The following is a 23,617-nucleotide window of genomic DNA, read 5'->3' on the forward strand; positions in this document are numbered from 1 at the left end:
CAAAATACAGGCGCTTGCTGCGTGCTTACCATATCATGGATACGGATTTATTCACGGAGCGGAAGGCCATGGAAGCACTATGGAGCGCTTCCGTAGCATTTCGGCCCATGCCTCAGCAACGCAAAAAAATTGTTCTGTTTTTTTTGCGGTGCGGACGGATTTTCCATTCAAGTTGAATGGGTCTGCATCCGTCAGCATCGTGTGCATGAGCCCTTGGAGAGCTTTATAGTGAAAAATAAGATGCCCTCGCAAAATACATGATGTGTAAACCGCAGGGTTATCTTATTCTTGTTTGAATATTGCACAAAATGAACAAACTCTAATAGACTGTAGAATCCCAAATCCTTTATGTACCTTCTGTACCACTTAATGGACGGAAAGTATACATTAGTATCATTTTTTGGGAAAGATGTTTCTTTGTACTAAAAAATAGTCTTCTTATCAAAGCTCTAACTGAGCATTGCTAAGGAGAGTCTGTCTTCAGTTTGCAGTTCTTTTTGCAATTAACCCCTTCATTCTCATTTCCCTTAATCTGTTCAATTGCCTGCCAACACAACTCACTTAATGCCTATCTACTCCTTTCTTAACAAATATATGTGTAAGAGTGATGTCACCATTGCTCACCTGAAATTAGGAATCGTCCAGGCCAGGAAGGTAGGTAAGGAGTCCAATGGCTGAGACAATCTGGAGCACTGGTGTGGCGGAAGCAAGCAGTATCGAATAACAGTTCGGGTTGGTACCAGGTAAACACACCAGTTAGGATAAGGCAGAAGCGTGGTCAGGTAACAATCCAAATTTGGTACACAAGTAAACACAGCAGTTCAGGATAAGACAGAAGCGTGGTCAGGTAACAATCCAAATTCGGTACACAAGTAAACACAGCAGTTCAGAATATGGCTCAGGAGCTAGATAGAGGCAGAAAGCACAATAATCTGGCAAGGAGGAAGTGACAAGGTCTGGTTTATATAGGAAGTTCCAAGGTGTGGCTGATATGGCTAAATGAGCAGAGATTGTCCAAGACTAGGAAACTATTCACTAGGTTCAGGAGCAGAGCTGTCTTGAGTAGCCGGTAGCTCAGTGAGGAAGGCTATCGCCCGGGACACAGGAGTTTTCTGGTTCGATTCCTGACCTCTGGGCATCCTAGAGACTGGTTTATCAGGATATTGCCGATAAAATTCTTTGGTGAGTCTAGGAGCATGAACATTTTATTCTGGTTCCCAAGAATTTTCTTCTGAGCCATAGCCCTTCCACTTGATTAAGTACTGTAGCTTATTCCAATGGATTCTGGAGTCCAAGATCTTTTCAACTCTAAAATCTTTTTCACCATGCACTTATACTAGTGGTGGAGGAGGCAAATGGCAGCCTGGAAAAGTATTTTCAATAAATGGTTTCAAGAGAGAACAATGAAAAACAGGATGTACCTTTATAGACTCAGGAAGTTTTAATCGAAAGGTGACTTCATTAATTTGAGCAGAAATTTGAAATGGTCCAATATATTTCTGGCCCAATTTTGGAGAAGGTACCTTCAACTTTAGATTCTTTGTGGAAAGCCATACTTTGTCTCCTATATAAAAAACAGGACTTGATTTCCGATGTTCATCTGCGGCTTATTTGAATCGTCTTTGAGCATGTTGCAAATTTTTCTTGAACCTTCTGTAATATTGTCAAGCGTTCGGTTACTGCCGGAAGAGTAGTTGTGATTGGTAAATATGAAATGAAAACTGGATGATGGCCTGTATTAGCATAAAAAGGACTATGAGAAGTTGAGCTATGCTCAGAGTTATTGTATGCAAACTCAGCCGTGGAGTCTATCCAATCATCTTGCAGATAAGTTATGAAGCATCAAAGGTATTGTTCAAGAGTTTGATTAGTTCTTTCAGTTTGTCCATTAGATTGAGGATGAAAGGCAGATGACAAATTTATTCCTATCCCCGAGGCAGAGCAAAAGCTTTTCCAGAATTTAGAAGTTATTGTACACCTCGATCCGATACCACGTTGTCAGGGATCCCATGTAATCGAAATACTTCCCGAACCATTAGTTCTGCAGTTTGTTTTGCAGTGGATATTCCATTAGTGGGAATAAAATGGGCCATCTTTGTAAGACGGTCTACGACAACCAGGATGGTGTTCATTCCCTTAGAAGGAGGTAGATCGACCACAAAATCCATTGAGACTGAGCCCCAAGGGCGAGAAGGAACAGGAAGTGGCTGTAACAAACCTAAAGGAGAACAGAGTGGAGTCTTATTGTGAGCACAAATCAAGCATGAGGGAACATATTATTTGACATCGTTCTTATAACTTGGCCACCAAAAAGAACGGGATAGAAGTTCTTGAGTCTTTTTAATGCCCAAATGTCCAGTCAGCTTAGAATCATGGATTAGTTTTAGAACATCAAGTTGAGCTGTTTCTGGTACATACTGTAAAATTGATGATCCAGTTGCATCCAGTAACCATCTTTGAAGCAGAGATTTACATTCCTTGTAGGATGACTAAGGAAGGAATCATTCTCATATCCAGTCTTAATTAAACTCAAGAGCTCCCTAGAATGATTGGCCCCTATGAAGTTCTTTTCAGATAAAATGTTGGTTTGACCTTTGTCTTTCTGTGTAGGCTCAGAAAACATCCTAGATAAAGCATCTGCTTTACCGTTTTTTGATCCAGGTCGGTAGGTAATGAAAAAATTTAAACCGAGAAAAGAATAAACTCCATCTTGCTTGTCTGGAAGATAGTTTTTTGGCACTACGGATGAATTTGAGATTCTTATGATCAGTCAGCCCAGTTCAAGGATTGGTAGCTCTCTCCAAGAGATGCCTCCACTCAGAAAATGCACTTTTAATTGCTAGCAGTTCTTTATTCCCAATATCATAGTTCCTTTCAGATGAGGACATTTGGCGAGCAAAATAGGCACAAGGATGCAACAGGACTGCTCCTATTGCAGAATCAGATGCATCAACCTCAACAGTAAATGGTAGTTCTGGATTTGGGTGAATTAATAACGGTGCAGATGTGAAGAGAGTCTTCAATTTAGTCAAAGCATCCTGAGCCTCTGATGTCCAAGCAAAATATACTGCCTGCTTAGTAAGTTGTGTAATTGGTGCAATGAACTAGGAAAAATTTCGGATGAATTTTCTGTAGAAGTTGGCAAAACCAATAAATCTCTGTACATCTTTTTCATTTCTTGGAATTGGCCACTCCACTACAGCCTTGATCTTTCTAGGATCCATGCTCAGACCTTCCGGGGAAATAATGTATCTAAGAAATTGAATGGTTGTCTGCTCAAATTCACATTTCTCCATTTTGATGTATAAACAGTGTTTTCAAAGCCATTGCAGACGTGTTTGTGATGTTGTTCCAAGTTTTCTGAAAAGATTAGGATATCATCCAAGTACACAATTACAAATTGATCCAGCATATCCCTGAAAACATCACTGATAAAGTGGCTGGGGAGTTACATAGTCCAAAAGGCATGACAAGATACTCAAAATGTCCATACCGTGTTCTAAAGGCAGTCTTCCATTTATCTCCTGGACGAATTCGGACAAGGTTATATGCTCCTCTGAGATCAAGTTTAGTAAATATTTTAGCAGTATGAAGCCTTTCAAGTAGTTCTGGAATTAAAGAAAGAAGATACCAGTATTTTACAGTGACATTATTAAGTCTTCTATAGTCAATGCAGGGACGCAAGGTAGAATCTTTCTTTTCAACAAAGAAAAAAGGTGCTCCAGCTGGAGAAGTAGATGGCTGGATGAAGCCTTTCTTTAAATCCTCATCCAGATATTCCTTTAAGGCCTTTAGTTCTGGTTCAGAAAGAGAGTATATATTATCAAAGGGTATTTCAGCTCCAGGTAACAGTTCTATTGGGCAATCATATGGATGATGTGGGGGTAGTTTATCTGTATTTTTCTTACCACAGACATCCTGAAATTCTCTGTATTGTGGAGGTAATAATTCTTTATCAGACAGTTCAGAGATTATTGTGCCCTGAGGCAATGAAGAGGTGGGTTTATGCAGGCAATTTAGCTGGAAAAATTCAGATGGGAACTGTATACGATGTGCTTCCCAGTCAACAGATGGATTATGAGTAGTTAGCCAAGGGATAGCCAAAATTACTGAAAACATTGGGGAAGCAATTAGTAAAAAAATGAATGTTTTTGCAGTGATCAGGTTTAATGAGGACTTGAAGCTTCACAGTCTCATGAGTAACCGGCCCAGATGAAAGTGGTGACCCATCAACAGTTTCCATGTCTATACAGGGAGTGCAGAATTATTAGGCAAATGAGTATTTTGACCACATCACCCTCTTTATGCATGTTGTCTTACTCCAAGCTGTATAGGCTCGAAAGCCTACTACCAATTAAGCATATTAGGTGATGTGCATCTCTGTAATGAGAAGGGGTGTGGTCTAATGACATCAACACCCTATATCAGGTGTGCATAATTATTAGGCAACTTCCTTTCCTTTGGCAAAATGGGTCAAAAGAAGGACTTGACAGGCTCAGAAAAGTCAAAAATAGTGAGATATCTTGCAGAGGGATGCAGCACTCTTAAAATTGCAAAGCTTCTGAAGCGTGATCATCGAACAATCAAGCGTTTCATTCAAAATAGTCAACAGGGTCGCAAGAAGCGTGTGGAAAAACCAAGGCGCAAAATAACTGCCCATGAACTGAGAAAAGTCAAGCGTGCAGCTGCCAAGATGCCACTTGCCACCAGTTTGGCCATATTTCAGAGCTGCAACATCACTGGAGTGCCCAAAAGCACAAGGTGTGCAATACTCAGAGACATGGCCAAGGTAAGAAAGGCTGAAAGACGACCACCACTGAACAAGACACACAAGCTGAAACGTCAAGACTGGGCCAAGAAATATCTCAAGACTGATTTTTCTAAGGTTTTATGGACTGATGAAATGAGAGTGAGTCTTGATGGGCCAGATGGATGGGCCCGTGGCTGGATTGGTAAAGGGCAGAGAGCTCCAGTCCGACTCAGACGCCAGCAAGGTGGAGGTGGAGTACTGGTTTGGGCTGGTATCATCAAAGATGAGCTTGTGGGGCCTTTTCGGGTTGAGGATGGAGTCAAGCTCAACTCCCAGTCCTACTGCCAGTTTCTGGAAGACACCTTCTTCAAGCAGTGGTACAGGAAGAAGTCTGCATCCTTCAAGAAAAACAAGATTTTCATGCAGGACAATGCTCCATCACACGCGTCCAAGTACTCCACAGCGTGGCTGGCAAGAAAGGGTATAAAAGAAGAAAATCTAATGACATGGCCTCCTTGTTCACCTGATCTGAACCCCATTGAGAACCTGTGGTCCATCATCAAATGTGAGATTTACAAGGAGGGAAAACAGTACACCTCTGTGAACAGTGTCTGGGAGGCTGTGGTTGCTGCTGCACGCAATGTTGATGGTGAACAGATCAAAACACTGACAGAATCCATGGATGGCAGGCTTTTGAGTGTCCTTGCAAAGAAAGGTGGCTATATTGGTCACTGATTTGTTTTTGTTTTGTTTTTGAATGTCAGAAATGTATATTTGTGAATGTTGAGATGTTATATTGGTTTCACTGGTAAAAATAAATAATTGAAATGGGTATATATTTGTTTTTTGTTAAGTTGCCTAATAATTATGCACAGTAATAGTCACCTGCACACACAGATATCCCCCTAAAATAGCTAAAACTAAAAACAAACTAAAAACTACTTCCAAAAATATTCAGCTTTGATATTAATGAGTTTTTTGGGTTCATTGAGAACATGGTTGTTGTTCAATAATAAAATTAATCCTCAAAAATACAACTTGCCTGATAATTCTGCACTCCCTGTAGGTGCTGTCTTAGTTAACAGTGTAATATTATTTTCATGAGCAAAGGTTATGTCCATGAAGTTACCACCGGCCCCAGAGTCTAGCATAGCAGAACAAGAAATCTCATGTGTTTCAGTGCAGATGTGGATTGGCACAATAAAATGAGACTCAGTAGTTGAGTGCAAAAGATATGATGTTTCTGGTTTAATCTGTTCTTTCACTTCCGTGACAGCAATTGTTCTGCGAAGCTTGTTTGGGCATTTTATACCATAATGCCTTGACTCCCCACAGTAAAGACAAAGATTTTCTGTAAACCGTCTCTCTTTTTCTGCTGTAGTTAGAGATTTCCGTAAAGCATCAATCTGCATTGGTTCAGATGTGGACTCAATGTTTTGCTGAGTTGATTGACTGAAAGAATAGGTAGGTCTATTTCCCAATGCCCAGAGTTTTTCCCTTTCAGAAAGTCTCTGATCAACTCGGATACACAATTGAATGAAGTCCTCCAAATCATCTGGGGCTTTCACTCTAGCAAGCTCATCTTTTACTTGTTCTGAAAGTCCTCGCCGAAACTGGCTTTTCTAGGCTACTAGATTCCAAGTAGTATCAACTACCCAGCGGCGGAATTCTGCAGTGTATTTAGCAACTGAACGTTTCCCTTGTCGTAGATTGTGTAATTTGGCTTTAGCTGTGGAACAACGGTTAGGTTCATCAAAGACTTGACTCATATCAGAGACAAAGCTATTCAATTCGTTCAAAAGATCACTATTTGTTTTCACGTATGGTGAAGCCCATGCAAGAGCTTCGTCAGTCAAAAGATTGATGATGAACAATACATTTTTTTTGTCACTGGTAAAAGGAGCTGGCTGCATTTGAAAATATATTCGGCATTGATTAAGGAACCCCCGATAATGATGTCGATCTCCTGAGTAGCCGGTAGCTCAGTGAGCAAGACTACCGCCTGGGACACAGGAGTTTTCTGGTTCGATTCCTGACAATATGTTTTACCCCTTCCAATGAATCCTCTGCTGTAGGGCTCATGCACACAAACTTATTTTTCTTCCGTTTCCGCTCCGCTTTTTTACAGGTCCATATGTAGAACCATTCATTTCAATGGGGCTTAAAAAAAAAACGGAAATGACTCCGTGTGCATTCCGTGTATGTTCCACAAGAAAATAGAACATATCCTATTCTTGTCCATTTTGCGGACAAGGACAGGCATTGTTACAATGGATCCTCCAAAAAATGGATGCAACACGGACGTCACACTAATGTCATTCGTTTTTTTTTTTGCGGATCTGTGTTTTGCGGACTGCAAATTACAGTTGTGTGCAGGAGCCCTTATTCTGTCCTCAAAATTCCTTATCACTGATCGATGTTCATCAATCCTCTTTTTTATTGGCCTACTGGTTTGACTCACATAGGCCTTATCACATGGGCCTTTCAGAACATATATCAGATTCTTACTGTCACATGTATAAAATCCATTCACAGAAATCTTAGTACCCATAGTAGGATGATGTCATGGACGGATTGGCCATGGACCGTACAGGGAAATCTCCTGGTGAGCTGATGCCCAGGAGGCCACTTAATCCCTCTTCTTGGCCATCAGCAAGGTACATAATATAGGAGCATCAGGAACTAATGCACCTGGTCTGTTGTTGCAGGTGCCCTCATGAATTCAGTTATATTGCCATCCTCAGGACGATGATACAGCTTCAAACTGTAGGGTGGGTGGCAGTGCTGTGCTGCACTGTGATATTTGGTTTCCCAGAGGCAGTATTTTGTTCTGCACTGTGGTATCTGGTTCTGCTGGGGCACTATTTTGTCCTGCACTGTGGTATTTGGTTCTGCTAGGGTGGTATTTTGTCCTGTACTGTGGTATTTTGTTCTGCTGGGGTGGTATATTGTGCTGCACTGTGGTATCTAGTTCTGCTGGGGTGGTATTTTGTCCTGTACTGTGGTATTTGGTTCTGCTGGGGTGGTATATTTGTGCTGCACTGTGGTATCTGGTTCTGCTGCGGTGGTATATTGTCCTGCACTGTGGTATTTGGTTCTAATGGGGTGGTATTTTGTCCTGTACTGTGGTATTTGGTTCTGCTGGGGTGGTATTTTGTGCAGTACTGTGGTATTTGGTTCTGCTGGGTGGTATTTTGTGCTGCACTGTGGTATTTGATTCTGCTGGGTGGTATTTTGTGCTGCACTGTGGTATTTGGTACTGCTGGGATGGTATTTTGTGCTGCACTGTGGTATTTGGTTCTGCTGGGGCAGTATATTGTGCTGCACTGTGGTATTATCATGACCGGCGTGCCGATCACATACGTGACGCAAAGGGAGGGAAAAGGGAAGGCCCTGTCCAAGGGAGAGGGAAAGGTGGTGACCCCTAACTCACCTTGAGGCTGGCACCTGACTGCCCTGACGTCCCTAGACGGGTTTTTCACCCGTACACCGATTACGTGCCTAAACCCTGGCTTTCCTTAAGATGAGCCCTAAGTAGTGAATAGGGCGGTGGGAAGACTAGTCTGCACCACTAACACTAAAGAAAAACACCAAGGAGAGGACAGACAATACTGACGAAACATATAATCCCAGGCGGGCGACAACAGCGGACAACAAAAGACCAACAGGGATCCGGAGGGTAATGCTCTGGTGCGACAACCAGGAATAACATCTACACAGCTCCAGTGGGTCAGTATAGAAGTCCAGGCAGGAAGCTCTATATCTGGCAACCAGAGAAGTGGGATAGGGGAATATAAGGAGGTTGGGAGTGACAGACAAGAAACAGCTGAGGAGAAGAAGCTACAGATCCCTGACTGAGACAAAAAGGATTGCAATGCAAACACAGAAAGCTACCATTAAGTAACAGCACGATCTTTAGACATAGAGCGCGCAGCTACCTGCTGCGACTTCCTGACCCCGGGTATAACGGGGTCAGACGTGGCTCTTAACACCCTCGTGACATGTATCTGGTTCTGCTGGGGCAGGATATTGTGCTGCACTGTGGTATCTGGTTCTGCTGGGGTGGTATTTTGTGCTACACTGTGGTATTTGGTTCTGCTGCGGTGGTATTTTGTGCAGCACTGTGGAATTTGGTTCTGCTGGGGTGATATATTGTGCTGCACTGTGGGATCTGGTTCTGCTGCGGTGGTATTTTGTCCTGTACTGTGGTATTTGGTTCTGCTGGGGCAGTATATTGTGCTGCACTGTGGTATCTGGTTCTGCTGGGGCAGTATATTGTTCTGCACTGTGGTATCTGGTTCTGCTGGGGTGGTATTTTGTGCTGCACTGTGGTATTTGGTTCTGCTGCGGTGGTATATTGTGCTGCACTGTGGTATCTGGTTCTGCTGGGGCGGTATATTGTGCTGCACTGTGGTATCTGGTTCTGCTGTGGTGGTATATTGTGCTGCACTGTGGTATTTGGTTCTGCTGCGGTGGTATATTGTGCTGCACTGTGGTATCTGGTTCTGCTGGGGTGGTATATTGTGCTGCACTGTGGTATCTGGTTCTGCTGGGGTGGTATATTGTGCTGCACTGTGGTATCTGGCTCTGCTGGGGCGGTATATTGTGCTGCACTGTGGTATCTGGTTCTGCTGGGGTGGTATATTGTGCTGCACTGTGGTATCTGGTTCTGCTGGGGCGGTATATTGTGCTGCACTGTGGTATCTGGTTCTGCTGGGGCAGGATATTGTGCTGCACTGTGGTATCTGGTTCTGCTGGGGCGGTATATTGTGCTGCACTGTGGTATCTGGTTCTGCTGGGGCGGTATATTGTGCTGCACTACAGTTTTGCTGGCCCCGCCTACTTCTATTGTCCAGCCTTCTGTCTATTGGACTCACCTACAACATGAGGCCACTTTAAGTTCCCAGTCCACCCCTGGATGATGTACAAATCTACCTTTTATTAGCAAATTGCAATTCTGGCAGCTTATACAGGTGTAAGTTCCCCTTCTTTGAATTGTTACAAAATATTGTCTACCTTCTTTTTCCTCACATCCCCTGTCACCAATACATAATTCAAAAAAATGTCCTTTTCTGTGAGAAAACATTGTCATGTCCTTAAAGGGCTTCTGTCACCCCCAACCCCCAATTTTCAGTTTTTGACTTATTATATTTGTTAATGTAAGCAGATTCCATATATGCCCCTCTTACCTCGGGCTGTGCAGTAATTAGAGTAAAAAACTTACTTTTATTATATGCAAATTTCTTCACTACCAGCAAGTTGGGCGGACTTGCTGGTAGCCGCCACATCCTCTGTTTGAAAAAAACGCCCCCTCCTCCACTTGATTGACAGGGCCAGCGAGCGCTCTCCTCCTCTCGCTGGACCTGCCTGCAGCCTCAAATCCCGCGCCTGCGCCGTACCGGTCGTCATTCGGCGCAGGTGCTCTGAGAGAAGGACGGCCGCTCCTTCCTCAGTGCGCCTGCGCCGATGACGTCAGCCCTACACCCGGAAGAGAAGACCTACACATGTTGAGTCCTGTTTCAGCACACACCAGTATTTGCATACAATCTCACGTATCATTCCAACATGTTTGTCATATTGAGAAGAAAACACAAATCTGTCCTCCATCTTTTTTCTATTACTTCTTCCACAATCCTCATGTTGTTCTGCGCTTCTCTTTCTATCTGTTGCCTGGGATAATCCCCAGCAACAAATTTCTCCTTCTTTCTGCCGCCTGGAATAACCCATAGTAACAAATTTATCAACAATCGTCCTCATAATTATTTCATAACCCTCAGATGTACTACAAGTTCTCTTACCCAGCATCATGGTTATCGCTCTATCCAAGAGACAATCATTCAAAAAAGAATCAATTTCCTTCTTGAACTGTGATGTGGGATCACCTAAGAACACTCTATATGCACGCCCTCCGACATCTGTGACTTGTCTCTTAACAACAGTCATTGTGTGATCCATAATTACAAATACACTACCTTTTTCAGCCTTTTTTGTTATTATAGAATCATCTTTTTAATGCTTTTACGCCAACCTTTCCTCTCTTGTCAGATTGCCACCATGGTCAGGCACATCCTTCCACAATTGCCTAACCTCAGTCATCCTTTATGGCAATCACTTTTCTGCTTTAGCTTATGAAGAATCACATCTGAAGTTGACACACCAGTATCGCCTTATTATTCTGTATGCACAAACATCACTTTACATCGGATTTCACAACAGAACTTATAGAAATGAGTTAAGAAGTCGGCCCAGATTTGCGGGGTCTGTCTCTGAAAATTAGGGGCAGTCCCTGCAAATTCTGGATTGTTGGCAACTATATGTGTTTACTGACATGATATTGTCAGTTTTCAGTTACTGTACGCTAATAAGCCTGTAACAACATACACATGCTAAGCCCTGGGGAGAACTGTGGAAGGGGAATTATGATCTATAAGCTGGCTTCGATTTACATTAGTGTCATAGCTTCCATTTGTAATGAAAACCATGATGCTGTGACAGAAAACTTGAATAGATCCACCCTAGTTGTGTAGATTTCAGTGTACAAAGCCATCCATAGAGTTAAGGTGGCCATACACATTAGTCTAAAGTTGATCAAAACAGACAGGTTCAACCCAAATGATCGTTTGTTGGGTGAAAGTTAAAGTGCAACCTTCGTATGACTTTATTTTAAATACAGCGTGTTTCTGTAATTACAATTGTGTAATATACTTGATTAGAGAAAGATGGTTCTTTGTACTAGAAAACGGTGTAAAGAGCCTTCTTAGTAAAGCTTTAACTGAGCATAGCTAAGGAGAGTCTGTCTTCAATCTTCAGTTCTACTGAGCGCTGAAGACACCTGTGTGTAACATACAAAGACTTTCAGCCTACCTCTTGTCACTACCCTAGTCCCTGACTATGTCCATGTGTCCTAACTACTACTGCCCATTACTCTGCCTATCTGACTTGTTACACAAAGGTGTCTTCAGCGCTCAGTAGGGGGCATTTACACCAACAGAATATCTGACAGATTTTCTGACCAATCATTGGTCAGATGGCCGTTTACACACACAGATCTTTTGTTATACTCACCAACTATTGGTCTGATGGACAGAAATTGGTCAGATAATCTGTTGGTGTAGATGCACCACTGTGAGGTATATTTGGAAACAATGCAGCCACAGGGATTCAATAAAGCCTGCAATTTCAGAGTGTTTCTATAATCACTGGATTTATATGATTGATGTATAAAGGATGGAACATATGTAATATTCTCACGCACAATAAAGTCAACATTTTATATGTAAGTATTTATGCAACACGTGAGATTGATATGTGAGGTATATTTAGGATATAGAGGATCCTGTCTGTTACGCACGAGGAAGGGGGCGTTGCCCCAGAAATATTGCATTGCAGGATCTGATGGATTATACTTCAGCTTGAAAGAGTTCCCACTAAATGCATTGATTTTATGGGCAAGATCTGAATAAAGGAGTTTCCTGTTTGGTCTATTTAAATGTGAGTAGTCTGACTTATGCATGATTGATAGCCCAGAGGAAGGTGTGATTTTGATTCTTTTGGACACTGTTCACATACGGAGCTGGTGGAACAGTGACACACCTGGGCAGAAAAAAAAAACATTTAATATTGGTGCGGCCACACAGCTAAGTGATTAAGAGAGGCAACTTGCTACACATCCAGGAGAGACCCACTGATGTGTCCAGATATGACAACAGCTTCCAGACTTCTAAAAGCCTCTGACAGTGACCCAAAAGACCTTGTAAGGACCACCCATATGATATGCCAAAGCACTAATACCGACTTTATATCTGTGTTAAAAATATGTGAAACATGGTTGATATGCACAGCCAGGGTTCTTTACAAATGCTGGGCCTGGAGCTAACTCCAATCTAAGCAGTTTAGCCCCATAGATGCCTCAGTCATTAGCGACTATGAAACCTAAGTTGTTTGACAGGAGGGGGCTTCATCTGCTGTCGGCAGCCTGCAATGCAATCGGGTGTTGTTCATGGGTTGCCATGACAGCCCAGGGCTAACAAAGGCCCCTTGGTCTGCCATGGGTGAAAGCCCTTTTAGGCGTTGATAGTTTGGCACTGACAGGCCATAATGCTTTGGAATGCTATTAGAAAACATTATAAAAGCAATCAAAAGATTGTTGAAATTATGATCAACAAGTGTCCACTGGAGCCTCTTTAAATAGCTGGTCAACGGGAGTGCTGGGAGTTGGACCCCCACCATTCAGACAATGATTACCTATCCTGCGTATAGGTCATCAATATTCTACTCCCAGAAAACTCCTTTAATCATAGTTTTTTTTTTATTGTATTTTTTTTGTGATTGCAATTTTTCCTTTCACACAACCTAAATATTTTCATTTTCCTGCATTGAAGAGCCCAAAGACCTGCTCCTGTAATACCTGTAAGCATCGTATGGTACAATTCCTTTAAATCAGAAATATGTTTACATTAATGCGCAAGTATATCTCTATGCAATTTGTTATTCTTTGTGACTAAGGATAATGACCCATTTACAATAAATCGAAAAGCTGTTACATTGTAGGGATTAATCTTCCTGCAGCTTTTCATTCAAAGGTTGGATCTACACTTATTGTTCCCCTGCCAGAAACTGAGCAGGTGACTGTGTAAACAAAGGCTGGTTTGCTTAGTGAATAAAAGATTAGCACTTGCATTCAACAGGTGGAATCATAGAATATGATGCTCTCTAATTAAGATCAATTTGCCTGACCACGTAAATAAGAAGGAGTTTTGTACAGGTCACAGAAGAAGTTTAAAAGATAACAAACTTTCAGGACGTTGCACATCATTACTATGGCATCCCTTCTGCAAGAAACCTTGTTCGAAATCCAGGGTCAAGCCCCTTCTCCAAGCAAAGATTTTCACCATCTCATCATCACAAAGAGTGAGGTAATTGTGATTTTCATACCCATATTTTGTCAGCTATTGTTTTTTTTCATGAGTTTTCCTTTTAAAGATATTGCTGGCACATCTCTAGGATAAGCCACCAATGTCCTGAAGTAGTATGAAAACTCCATGCCTCTTCATCTCATGTCAACTCTGCTAGGCTTTTTCCAAGAGGCCACCTCTACCAGGGTACAGAAAAATACACACATAAATTTAATAAAAAATAATGTCTATACTTTATAAAATTCTAAAAGTCTTAGCATATATTGGTGTGTCTATAAGAATACATTAACATGCGCCTACAGTCCGGTCAGCATGATTAATATCACTGTTGCCATGTAAGTAACGCATTGGTGTTGTGATTTTTACAGAAAACATCATTACCTTTGCAATAATTTTACAAAGGAAACATTCTTTACAAATTATGTTGTTATCATGTATCCTCAACTTTGGAATATGCAAACTGTTGAATGTTAGTAATGCATCATCTGCTGAGTGAATCTGGTTCTCATGAAGATAATAAATATCACAAGAACAAACTGAATTCCCTAAAAGTACCTATTCAGAAACTTATGTAGTTCCATAGAAGTTGAATGAAGAGGCAGAGGACATGCGTGACCATTGCTCCATTCAGATTGGAGAACATGGGATCCCAATCAGACCCCTATCCTGTGGATAAGCAATACAGGGACATAGTGAGGTGGCAAGCGGGGCATATGCCCCAGGCTCAGAAGTGCAGATGGTTGAGGGCGCACCCGGGCTGTTGATTTAGATGGTGAAGCAGAAAGCGATCCACTCCCTGCTTCACCGTTCAGCTCAGCTAGACTGCTCCTCAGCAGTCCACACGTCCCAATGCTGGGCTGTATCTGAGACGTGTACAGGTCCGGGAATCAGCCTGTGCACTCCTCCTACACAGCCCAGCAGCGCAATTTGTGTGTGACCGCATCATGCTGTTGCCGGATGTGCCCAATCATTGGGGAAACAGGTGAGTATTTATTGTTTTTGTTTTGTATTTTTACTTTATTAATGAAGGCAGCACTACTAAAAGGGACAAAATGTGGGCATTACTACTATGAGGGGTCTCAATATGTGCATTACTAATGTGAGGGGGCACAATGTGGGCATTACTACTGTGAGGGGGAACAATGTGGGCTAACTACAGTTAGATTTTATCAGGTGTACATACAGTCAGGTCCATAAATATTGGGACATTGACACAATTCTAACATTTTTGCCTCTTTACACCACCACAATGGATTTGAAATGAAACAAACAAGATGTGCTTTAACTGCAGACTGTCAGCTTTAATTTTAGGGTATTTACATCCAAATTAGGTGAACGGTGTAGGAATTACAACAGTTTGCATATGTGTCTCCCACTTATTAAGGAACCAAAAGTAATGGGACAATTGGCTTCTTAGCTGTTCCATGGCCAAGTATGTGTTATTCCCTCATTATCCCAATTACAATGAGCAGATCAAAGGTCCAGAGTTCATTTCAAGTGTGCTATTTGCATTTGGAATCTGTTGCTGTCAACTCTCAAGATGAGATCCAAAGAGCTGTCACTATCAGTGAAGCAAGCCATCATTAGGCAAAAAAAAAACAAACATCAGACAGAAAGCAAAAAGATTTGGTGTGGCCAAAACAACTGTTTGGAACATTCTTAAAAAGAAGGAACGCACCGGTGAGCCCAGCAACACCAAAAGACCCGGAAAACCACGAAAAACAACTGTGGTGGATGACCGAAGAATTCTTTCCCTGGTGAAGAAAACACCCTTCACAACAGTTGGCCAAATCAAGAACACTCTCCAGGAGGTAGGTGTATGTGTGTCAAAGTCAACAATCAAGAGAAGACTTCACCAGAGTGAATACAGAGGGTTCACCACAAGATGTAAACCATTGGTGAACCTCAAAAACAGGAAGGCCAGATTATAGTTTGCCAAACGACATCTAAAAAAGCCTTCACAGTTCTGGAACAACATCCTATGGACAGATGAGACCTAGATCAACTTGTACCAGAGTGATGGGAAGAGAAGAGTATGGAGAAGAAAAGAAATCGCTCATGATCCTAAGCATACCACCTCATCAGTGAAGCATGGTGGTGGTAGTCAGGCGCGTACATACAGGGGTCGCAGCGGTCGCAGTTGCGACCGGGCCCGGCACTCCAGGGGGCCCGGCCGCCTGTGGACCCCTGCAGTAGTGCTGTACCCAAGGCAGCTGGGGCCCGCAGATTTTAAAAGCTTTAATAGTATATGGCTGGTCGGGCCCCGGCCTCTGTGCCTGGCCGGTGGTGCAGCACTGCGCACTCGCAGTGAGTAACTTACGCGGCGGCCCCTCCTCCATCCAGGGCTGCTGCCAGACCCGTGACCCTCGCACCAGGTCTCGCGGGATCACGCTGCTTGACGGGATGACGCGGCCGACGCACGCCAGAAGACGGGATTATGAACAAGACGGCGGGAGCAGAGCAGGTTCAGAGTAGGTAAGTTTTTTTTTATAACACAGGGAGCATCTGGCAGAGTGGGAATCGCAGCAAATCCCCCGACCCCGGGGGCAAATGTAATTAAATATTTGGCAAAATGCAAAAAATTAAATATATACAGAGGGGGTAAAAAATAGAATACATACACAGGGGACAAATGGAATATATACAGAGGGGGCAAAATGGATATGGAGATATATATATATATATATATATATATACAGGGCCCCTGTATATATATCCATGTTGCCCCCTTTGTATATATTCCATTTGTCCCCTGTGTATATATTCAATTTTTTGCCTCCGCTGTATATATATTCCATTTTGCCCCCTGTATCTGTGAGAGGGGCACATATCTGGCCATAAATACAGTGAGGGGGACACATATCTGGACATAACTACTGTGAGGGGGACACATATCTGGCCATAACTACAGTGAGGGGGCACATATCTGGATATAACTACAGTGAGGGGGCACATATCTGGATATAACTACAGTGAGGGGGCACATATCTGGATATAACTACAGTGAGGGGGCACATATCTGGATATAACTACTGTTAGCGGGACACATATCTGGATATAACTACTGTTAGCGGGACACATATCTGGATATAACTACTGTTAGCGGGACACGTATCTGGCCATAACTACTGTGAGAGGGGCACATATCTGGGCATTACTACTGTGAGGGGGACACATATCTAGGCATAATTACTGTGAGGGGGCACATATCTGGCCATAACTACTGTGAGGGGGCACATATCTGGACATAACTACTACTGTGAGGGGGACACATATCTGGGCATTACTACTGTGAAGGGGATACATCTGGCCATAACTACTGTAAGGGGGGGAATATATCTGGCCATAACTACTGTGAGGGGCCACAAGGAGGACATAACTATTTTGAAGGGACCACAAGGTGGGCTTAATTACTGTAAGAGGCCACAAGGTGGGCATTAGTACTGTGTAGTAGCACTTAGGGGAAATGTATGCTATACATTGGCATGGCTCAGTCTTACAGGCCAGCACAGCGCCCCCTGCTGGTAATTTGACTGGGGCAGTCACCATCCCTTCCTTATGTGATTATTCTTTTTTCTCTATCACCACAGGGACCTTGTTCTGGATCCAGCGGACATCACGCCGACGCCAGCGACACCCTGGATGAGGTAGGACCAGATTTTATTAGTTAGGACTGGGTGAGTGTAGTCATGCATTGGGCTTAGGGCTCTTTCACATGAGCGGATGCCGTGCGAGTAATCTGCTGCTTGAAAGAGAGCCAAGCCCCGTCCCGGACAGCCGAGACACGGAGCATTAACATGATTGATAATGCTCTTTGCCTCTCTGTGATCTATTTTCTACAAAATCACAGTGACAACTTTATCTCATTGTGATTTTGTAGTAAAAAGGTCACAGAGAGGCACGGAGCATTATCAATCCCAATCCAGGGGGCCCAAGTAAATTCTTGCGGCAGGTTGGGGGGGGGGGGCGCGACAGGGGGGGGCCCCATGGATCAGTTTCGCACCGGGGCCCCATGGATTTTGTGTACGCCACTGGTGGTAGTGTCATGGCATGGGCATGTATGGCTGCCTATGGAACTGGTTCTCTTGTATTTATTGATTATGTGACTGCTGACAAAAGCAGCAGGATGAATTCTGAAGTGTTTCGGGCAATATTATCTGCTCATATTCAGCCAAATGCTTCAGAACTCATTGGATGGCGCTTCACAGTGCAGATGGACAATGACCCAAAGCATACTGCAAAAGCAACCAAAGAGTTTTTTAAGGGAAAGAAGTGGAATGTTATGCAATGGCCAAGTCAATCACCTGACCTGAATCCGATTGAGCATGCATTTCACTTGCTGAAGACAAAACTGAAGGGAAAATGCCCCAAGAACAAGCAGGAACTGAAGACAGTTGCAGTAGAGGCCTGGCAGAGCATCACCAGTGATTAAACCCAGCGTCTGGTAATGTCTATGCGTTCCAGACTTCAGGCTGTAATTGACTGCAAAGGATTTGCAACCAAGTATTAAAAAGTGAAAGTTTGATTTATGATTATTATTCTGTCCCATTACTTTTGGTTCCTTAACAAGTGGGAGACACATATGCAAACTGTTGTAATTCCTACACCGTTCACCTGATTTGGATGTAAATGCCCTCAAATTAAAGCTGACAGTCTGCAGTTAAAGCAAATCTTGTTCGTTTAATTTCAAATCCATTGCGGTGGTGTGTAGAGCCAAAAATGTTAGAATTGTGTCGATGTCCCAATATTTATGGACCTGACTGTATTAACCCCTTAAGGACCGGGCTCATTTTCACCTTAAGGACCAGGCCATTTTTTGGAAATCTGACCAGTGTCACTTTAAGTGCTAATAACTTTAAAACGCTTTGACTTATCCAGGCCATTCTGAGATTGTTTTTTCGTCACATATTGTACTTCATGACACTGGTAAAATGAAGTCAAAAAAATTTTTTTTTTTGCACAAAAAAATACCTAATTTACCAAAAATTTGGAAAAATTTGCAAATTTCAAAGTTTCAGTTTCTCTACTTCTGTAATACATAGTGATACCCCAAAAAATTGTGATGACTTTACATTCCCCATATGTCTACTTCATGCTTGAATTGTTTTGGGAATGATATTTTATTTTTTGGGGATGTTATAAGGCTTAGAAGTTTAGAAGCAAATCTTGAAATTTTTCCGAAATTTACAAAAACTCAATTTTTAGGGACCAGTTCAGGTTTGAAGTCACTTTGCGAGGCTTACATAATAGAAACCACCCAAAAATGACCCCATCTAAGAAACTACACCCCTCAAGGTATTCAAAACTGATTTTGCATACATTGTTAACCCTTTAGGTGTTGCACAAGAGTTATTGGCAAATGGGGAGGAAATTTGAGAATTTGATTTTTTTGTCTAATTTTTCATTTTAACCCATTTTTTCCACTAACAAAGCAAGGGTTAACAGCCAAACAAAACAGTATCTTTATTGCCCTGACTCTGCTGTTTACAGAAACACCCAATATGTGGCCGTAAACTACTGTACGGCCTCACAGCGGGGCGTAGAGTGAAAGGTGCGCTGTTTGGTTTTTGGTAGGCTGATTTTTATGGACTGGTTTATTTACACCATGTCCCATTTGAAGCCCCCTGATGCACCCCTAGAGGAGAAACTCCCTAAAAGTGACCCCATCTAAGAAACTACACCCCTCAAGGTATTCAAAACTGATTTTACATACGTCGTTAACACTTTAGGTGTTGCACAAGAGTTATTGGCAAATGGAGATGAAATTTGAGAATTTCATTTTTTTGCCTAATTTTCAATTTTAACCCATTTTTTTCACTAACAAAGCAAGGGTTAACAGCCAAACAAAACTGTATCTTTATTGCCTTGACTCTGCTGTTCACAGAAACACCCCATATGTGGCCGTAAACTACTGTACGGTCACACAGCGGGGCGTAGAGTGAAAGGTGCGCCGACTGTTTTTTTGACACCATGTCCCATTTGAAGCCCCCCTGATGCACCCCTAGAGTAGAAACTCCATAAAAGTGACCCCATCTAAGAAACTACACCCCTCAAGGTATTCAAAACTGATTTTACAAACTTTGTTAACCCTTTAGGTGTTGCACAAGATTTAATGGAAAATAGAGACACAATTTCAAAATTTCACATTTTTGGCAGATTTTCCATTTTAATATTTTTTTTCCAGTTACAAAGCAAGGGTTAACAGCCAAACAAAACTCATTATTTATGGCCCTGATTCTGTAGTTTACAGAAACACCCCATATGTGGTCGTAAACCGCTGTACGGGCACACGGCAGGGCGCAGAAGGAAAGGAATGCCATACGGTTTTTGGAAGGCAGGTTTTGCTGGACTGTTTTTTTGACACCATGTCCCATTTGAAGCCCCCCCTGATGCACCCCTAGAGTAGAAACTCCAGAAAAGTGACCCCATTTTAGAAACTACCGGATAGGGTGGCAGTATTGTTGGTACTAGTTTAGGGTACATATGATTTTTGGTTGCTCTATATTACACTTTTTGTGCGGCAAGGTAACAAGAATTAGCTTTTTTGGCACCGTTTTTTTTTTTTGTTATTTACAACATTCATCTGACAGGTTAGATCATGTGGTAATTTCATAGAGCAGGTTGTCACGGACGCGGCGATACCTAATATGTATTACATTTTTTTAATTTATGTAAGTTTTACCCAATGATTTCATTTTTAAAACAAAAAAAAGTTTTAGTGTCTCCATAGTCTAAGAGTCATAGTTTTTCAGTTTTTGGGCGATTATCTTAAGTAGGGTCTCATTTTTTGCGGGAGGAGATGACGGTTTGATTGGCACTATTTTGGGGTGCATATGACTTTTTGATCGCTTGCTATTACACTTTTTGTGATGTAAGATGACAAAAAATTGCTTTTTTTACACAGTTTTTTTTTTTTTTTTTACGGTGGTCACCTGAGAGGTTAGGTCATGTGATATTTTTATAGAGTCGGTCGATACGGACGCGGCAATACCTAATATGTATACTTTTTTTTTATTTATGTAAGTTTTACACAATGATTTCATTTTTGAAACAAAAAAAATTATGTTTTAGTGTCTCCATAGTCTAAGAGCCATAGTTTTTTCAGTTTTTGGGTGATTATCTTAAGTAGGGTCTCATTTTTTGCGGGATGAGATGACGGTTTGATTGCTACAATTTTGGCGTACATGCGACTTTTTTGATCACTTTTATTACCTTTTTTTGGGAAGTAAGGTGAGCAAAATTTCAATTTCATCATAGTTTTTTATTTTTTATTTTTATGGCGTTCACCGTTCGGGTAAAGTAACATGACCGTTTTATAGATCAGGTCGTTACGGACGCGGCGATACCAAACATGTGTAGGGAATGTTATTTTTTTAATTTTTAATCAGTGATAAATGTGTTTTTGGATTTTTACTTTTTTTTCACTTTTTTTCACTTTTTTTTTTACCCAGATCCACTTGGTTCTTGAAGATCCAGTGGGTCTGATGTCTGTATAATACAGTACAGTACAATATATATTGTTCTGTACTGTATTTTACTTACACTGAACAGATCTATGCTTTCAGCACAGATCTGTTCAGCACCATGGACAGCAGGACGCCTGAGAGGCGTCCTGTTGCCATGGGAACCTTCCCCGTCTGCTCAGAACTTCGCAGACGGGGAAGGGTAAGGATGGGATCTGGCGGGGGGCTGTCTGGGAGCTCTCTCCCTCTCCATCGGGGGGCTGCAAAGGCACAGCAGCCCCCCGATCGGAGAGGGAGGGAGCTCCCTCTTACTGTTAACTTTTTCCATACAGCGGTCCGTACGGACCGCTGTATGGAAAGGGTTAAACGGCTGACATCGCATCACCGATGTCAGCCGTTTATACCAGGGTGCCAGCAATGTGCTGGCACCCTGGTATACCCACTCTACACCAACGATTATTCAATGGGAGGCGGGCGGGGGATCGCGATCCTGCCTGCCGCACCGCCCGCCTCCCGCACCGCCCCCACCGCCCGCAACACCCCCCCTGCACCTCCCACCGGGCTAAAATCATTCAGAGGTGCAGGGGGGGGGTGATAAAAATATATTTTCGGCACACTAAAGTTTCTGATCGCCGCGGTCAGGGACCGCAGCGATCAGAAACAGCAGAAAGCGCAACAAACCGCAGGTCTGAATTGACCTGCGGTTTGTTGCGATCGCGGACATGGGGGGGTCACGGGACCCCCCCGCGCATTTAGCCGAGGTGCCTGCTCAATGATTTGAGCAGGCACCTTGTTCCGATCACAGCCGTACCGGTACGTCATGTGTCCTTAAGGACTCGGGAAACATGCCGTACCCATACGTCATGTGTCCTTAAGGGGTTAAGGGTCATTTACAAAGACCAGCTTTTTACACTGATCTTTGTTCCCGCTCTGCACTGCCGGAGGATTAGTCTAATTTATGAATTAGGTGTACCTCAGGCAGTCTGTGCCCCTGGAGTAAAAACTAGTTGGGGCCCTGATTGGAGTAGTTTTTACTCCTCTTGCTCCTGTGTAAAATGTAGCAAATGTGTTAAGACTGGAAGTCCCAGCCCCTTTCATGCACTTGCCACACCTAAATAAATGCAGAAAGGGTGTTTGCACCAATTTTTACACCTAAATCAGGCGTAAAAATATTTGTAAGGATATTATTAAAAGTGACATTTTGTTTCAATCGTTTTTATTGGTATTTCAATGTAATACACAATACAATAAAAATGCATTACAATACTTGCATTGTCAGTTGAGTTATTAATAACAAATATAGTACAGTGACATAACCATTGTCAAAGTAAACAAACTTTCATATATGACATCCATGTTGAAGCCTATTCAGCCCATAAACCGAAAACTTAATGTTTTCCGAACCATAGGCCCCCACTGTAGGAGCATGCGAAAAGAGTATCTAAAAGAAAGTATCCACCACCTCCCCCTTACACTCGACATACTTTATGAATCTGAAAATTTATTCTTTATTGGTTGTCCAACACTCGTGTGAGTCTAAATCTACTAGTTAAATTTCAAGGTATGTTTCAGGGAATGTTTTTCCTCTTTCCTTCCCATCACTTTTTGCAATATGGAGACGACATCCAAACTTGCCACAATTTCAAGAATTTTTGATAAGTGCCATTCCCTAAGGCTATAATTCTTTCGTAGGCAAAAGTGGTATTAATTGCTGACACTAGGTCCCTCAGATGTGGAATATCCCGAGATTTCCATCTCTGTAATAACATCAATTTAGCCTGGACATTGAAAACACAAACCAATTTCCTGTTTTCCACCTGGAGATCCGCCACTCCAATCAATAGTAGGACAAGTTGCGGTGACCATACCAACTTTTGTGGGAGTAGTAGGCCCAACATCTTTTCACATGCCTCCCAATATTCTAAAAGTGACATTTTAACCCCTTAAGGACACATGACGTACCGGTACGGCATGTTTCCCGAGTCCTTAAGGACACATGACGTACCGGTACGTCATGTGTTGTTCCGATCCCCGCGCCCGGCGGGCGGTGATCGGAACAAGGTGCCTGCTCAAATCATTGAGCAGGCACCTCGGCTAAATGCGTGGGGGGGTCCCGTAACACCCCCCCCCCCCCCCCCCGTGTTGGCTTTCTATAGTGCAGCGGCAGTGCCATCGGGTCCCCATGGGGCTGTGGGGGGGACCCGATGGCATGGAAGGCAGCGCGATGCCTTCCTGAGGCATCTGCGCTGCCTTCCGGTGAAGAGCCTGTGAGATCCAGCCCCCTGGATCTCACAGGCCCCGGAAGCTGTATGAGTAATACACACAGTATTACTCATACAGCAGTATTGGAATGCATTGTAAAGGAATATACCCCCAAAAGTTCAAGTCCCAAAGTGGGACAAAAAATAAAGTGAAAAAAAGTTGAAAAAAGAAAGTTTTCCCCCCAAAATAATTAACGTTTCAAGTAAAAATAAACAAAAACGTCATTT

General features: G+C 42.6%; 1 protein-coding gene across 1 annotated transcript in view; it reads left to right on the plus strand.

Annotated features, from left to right (window-relative positions):
- Window positions 1-13,509: 13,509 nt before the first annotated feature.
- Window positions 13,510-23,617, plus strand: part of LOC120993469 (F-box only protein 36-like) — a 57,509-nt gene continuing 47,401 nt past the window's right edge. The window contains exon 1 of the mRNA XM_040421969.1: window positions 13,510-13,665. Coding sequence (XP_040277903.1) covers window positions 13,570-13,665 — 96 coding nt within the window. The 5' untranslated portion in view covers window positions 13,510-13,569. The remainder of the gene's footprint in view (window positions 13,666-23,617) is intronic.

Source organism: Bufo bufo, chromosome 3 (assembly GCF_905171765.1).
Source record: "Bufo bufo chromosome 3, aBufBuf1.1, whole genome shotgun sequence".
Taxonomy (NCBI): Eukaryota; Metazoa; Chordata; class Amphibia; order Anura; family Bufonidae; genus Bufo; species Bufo bufo.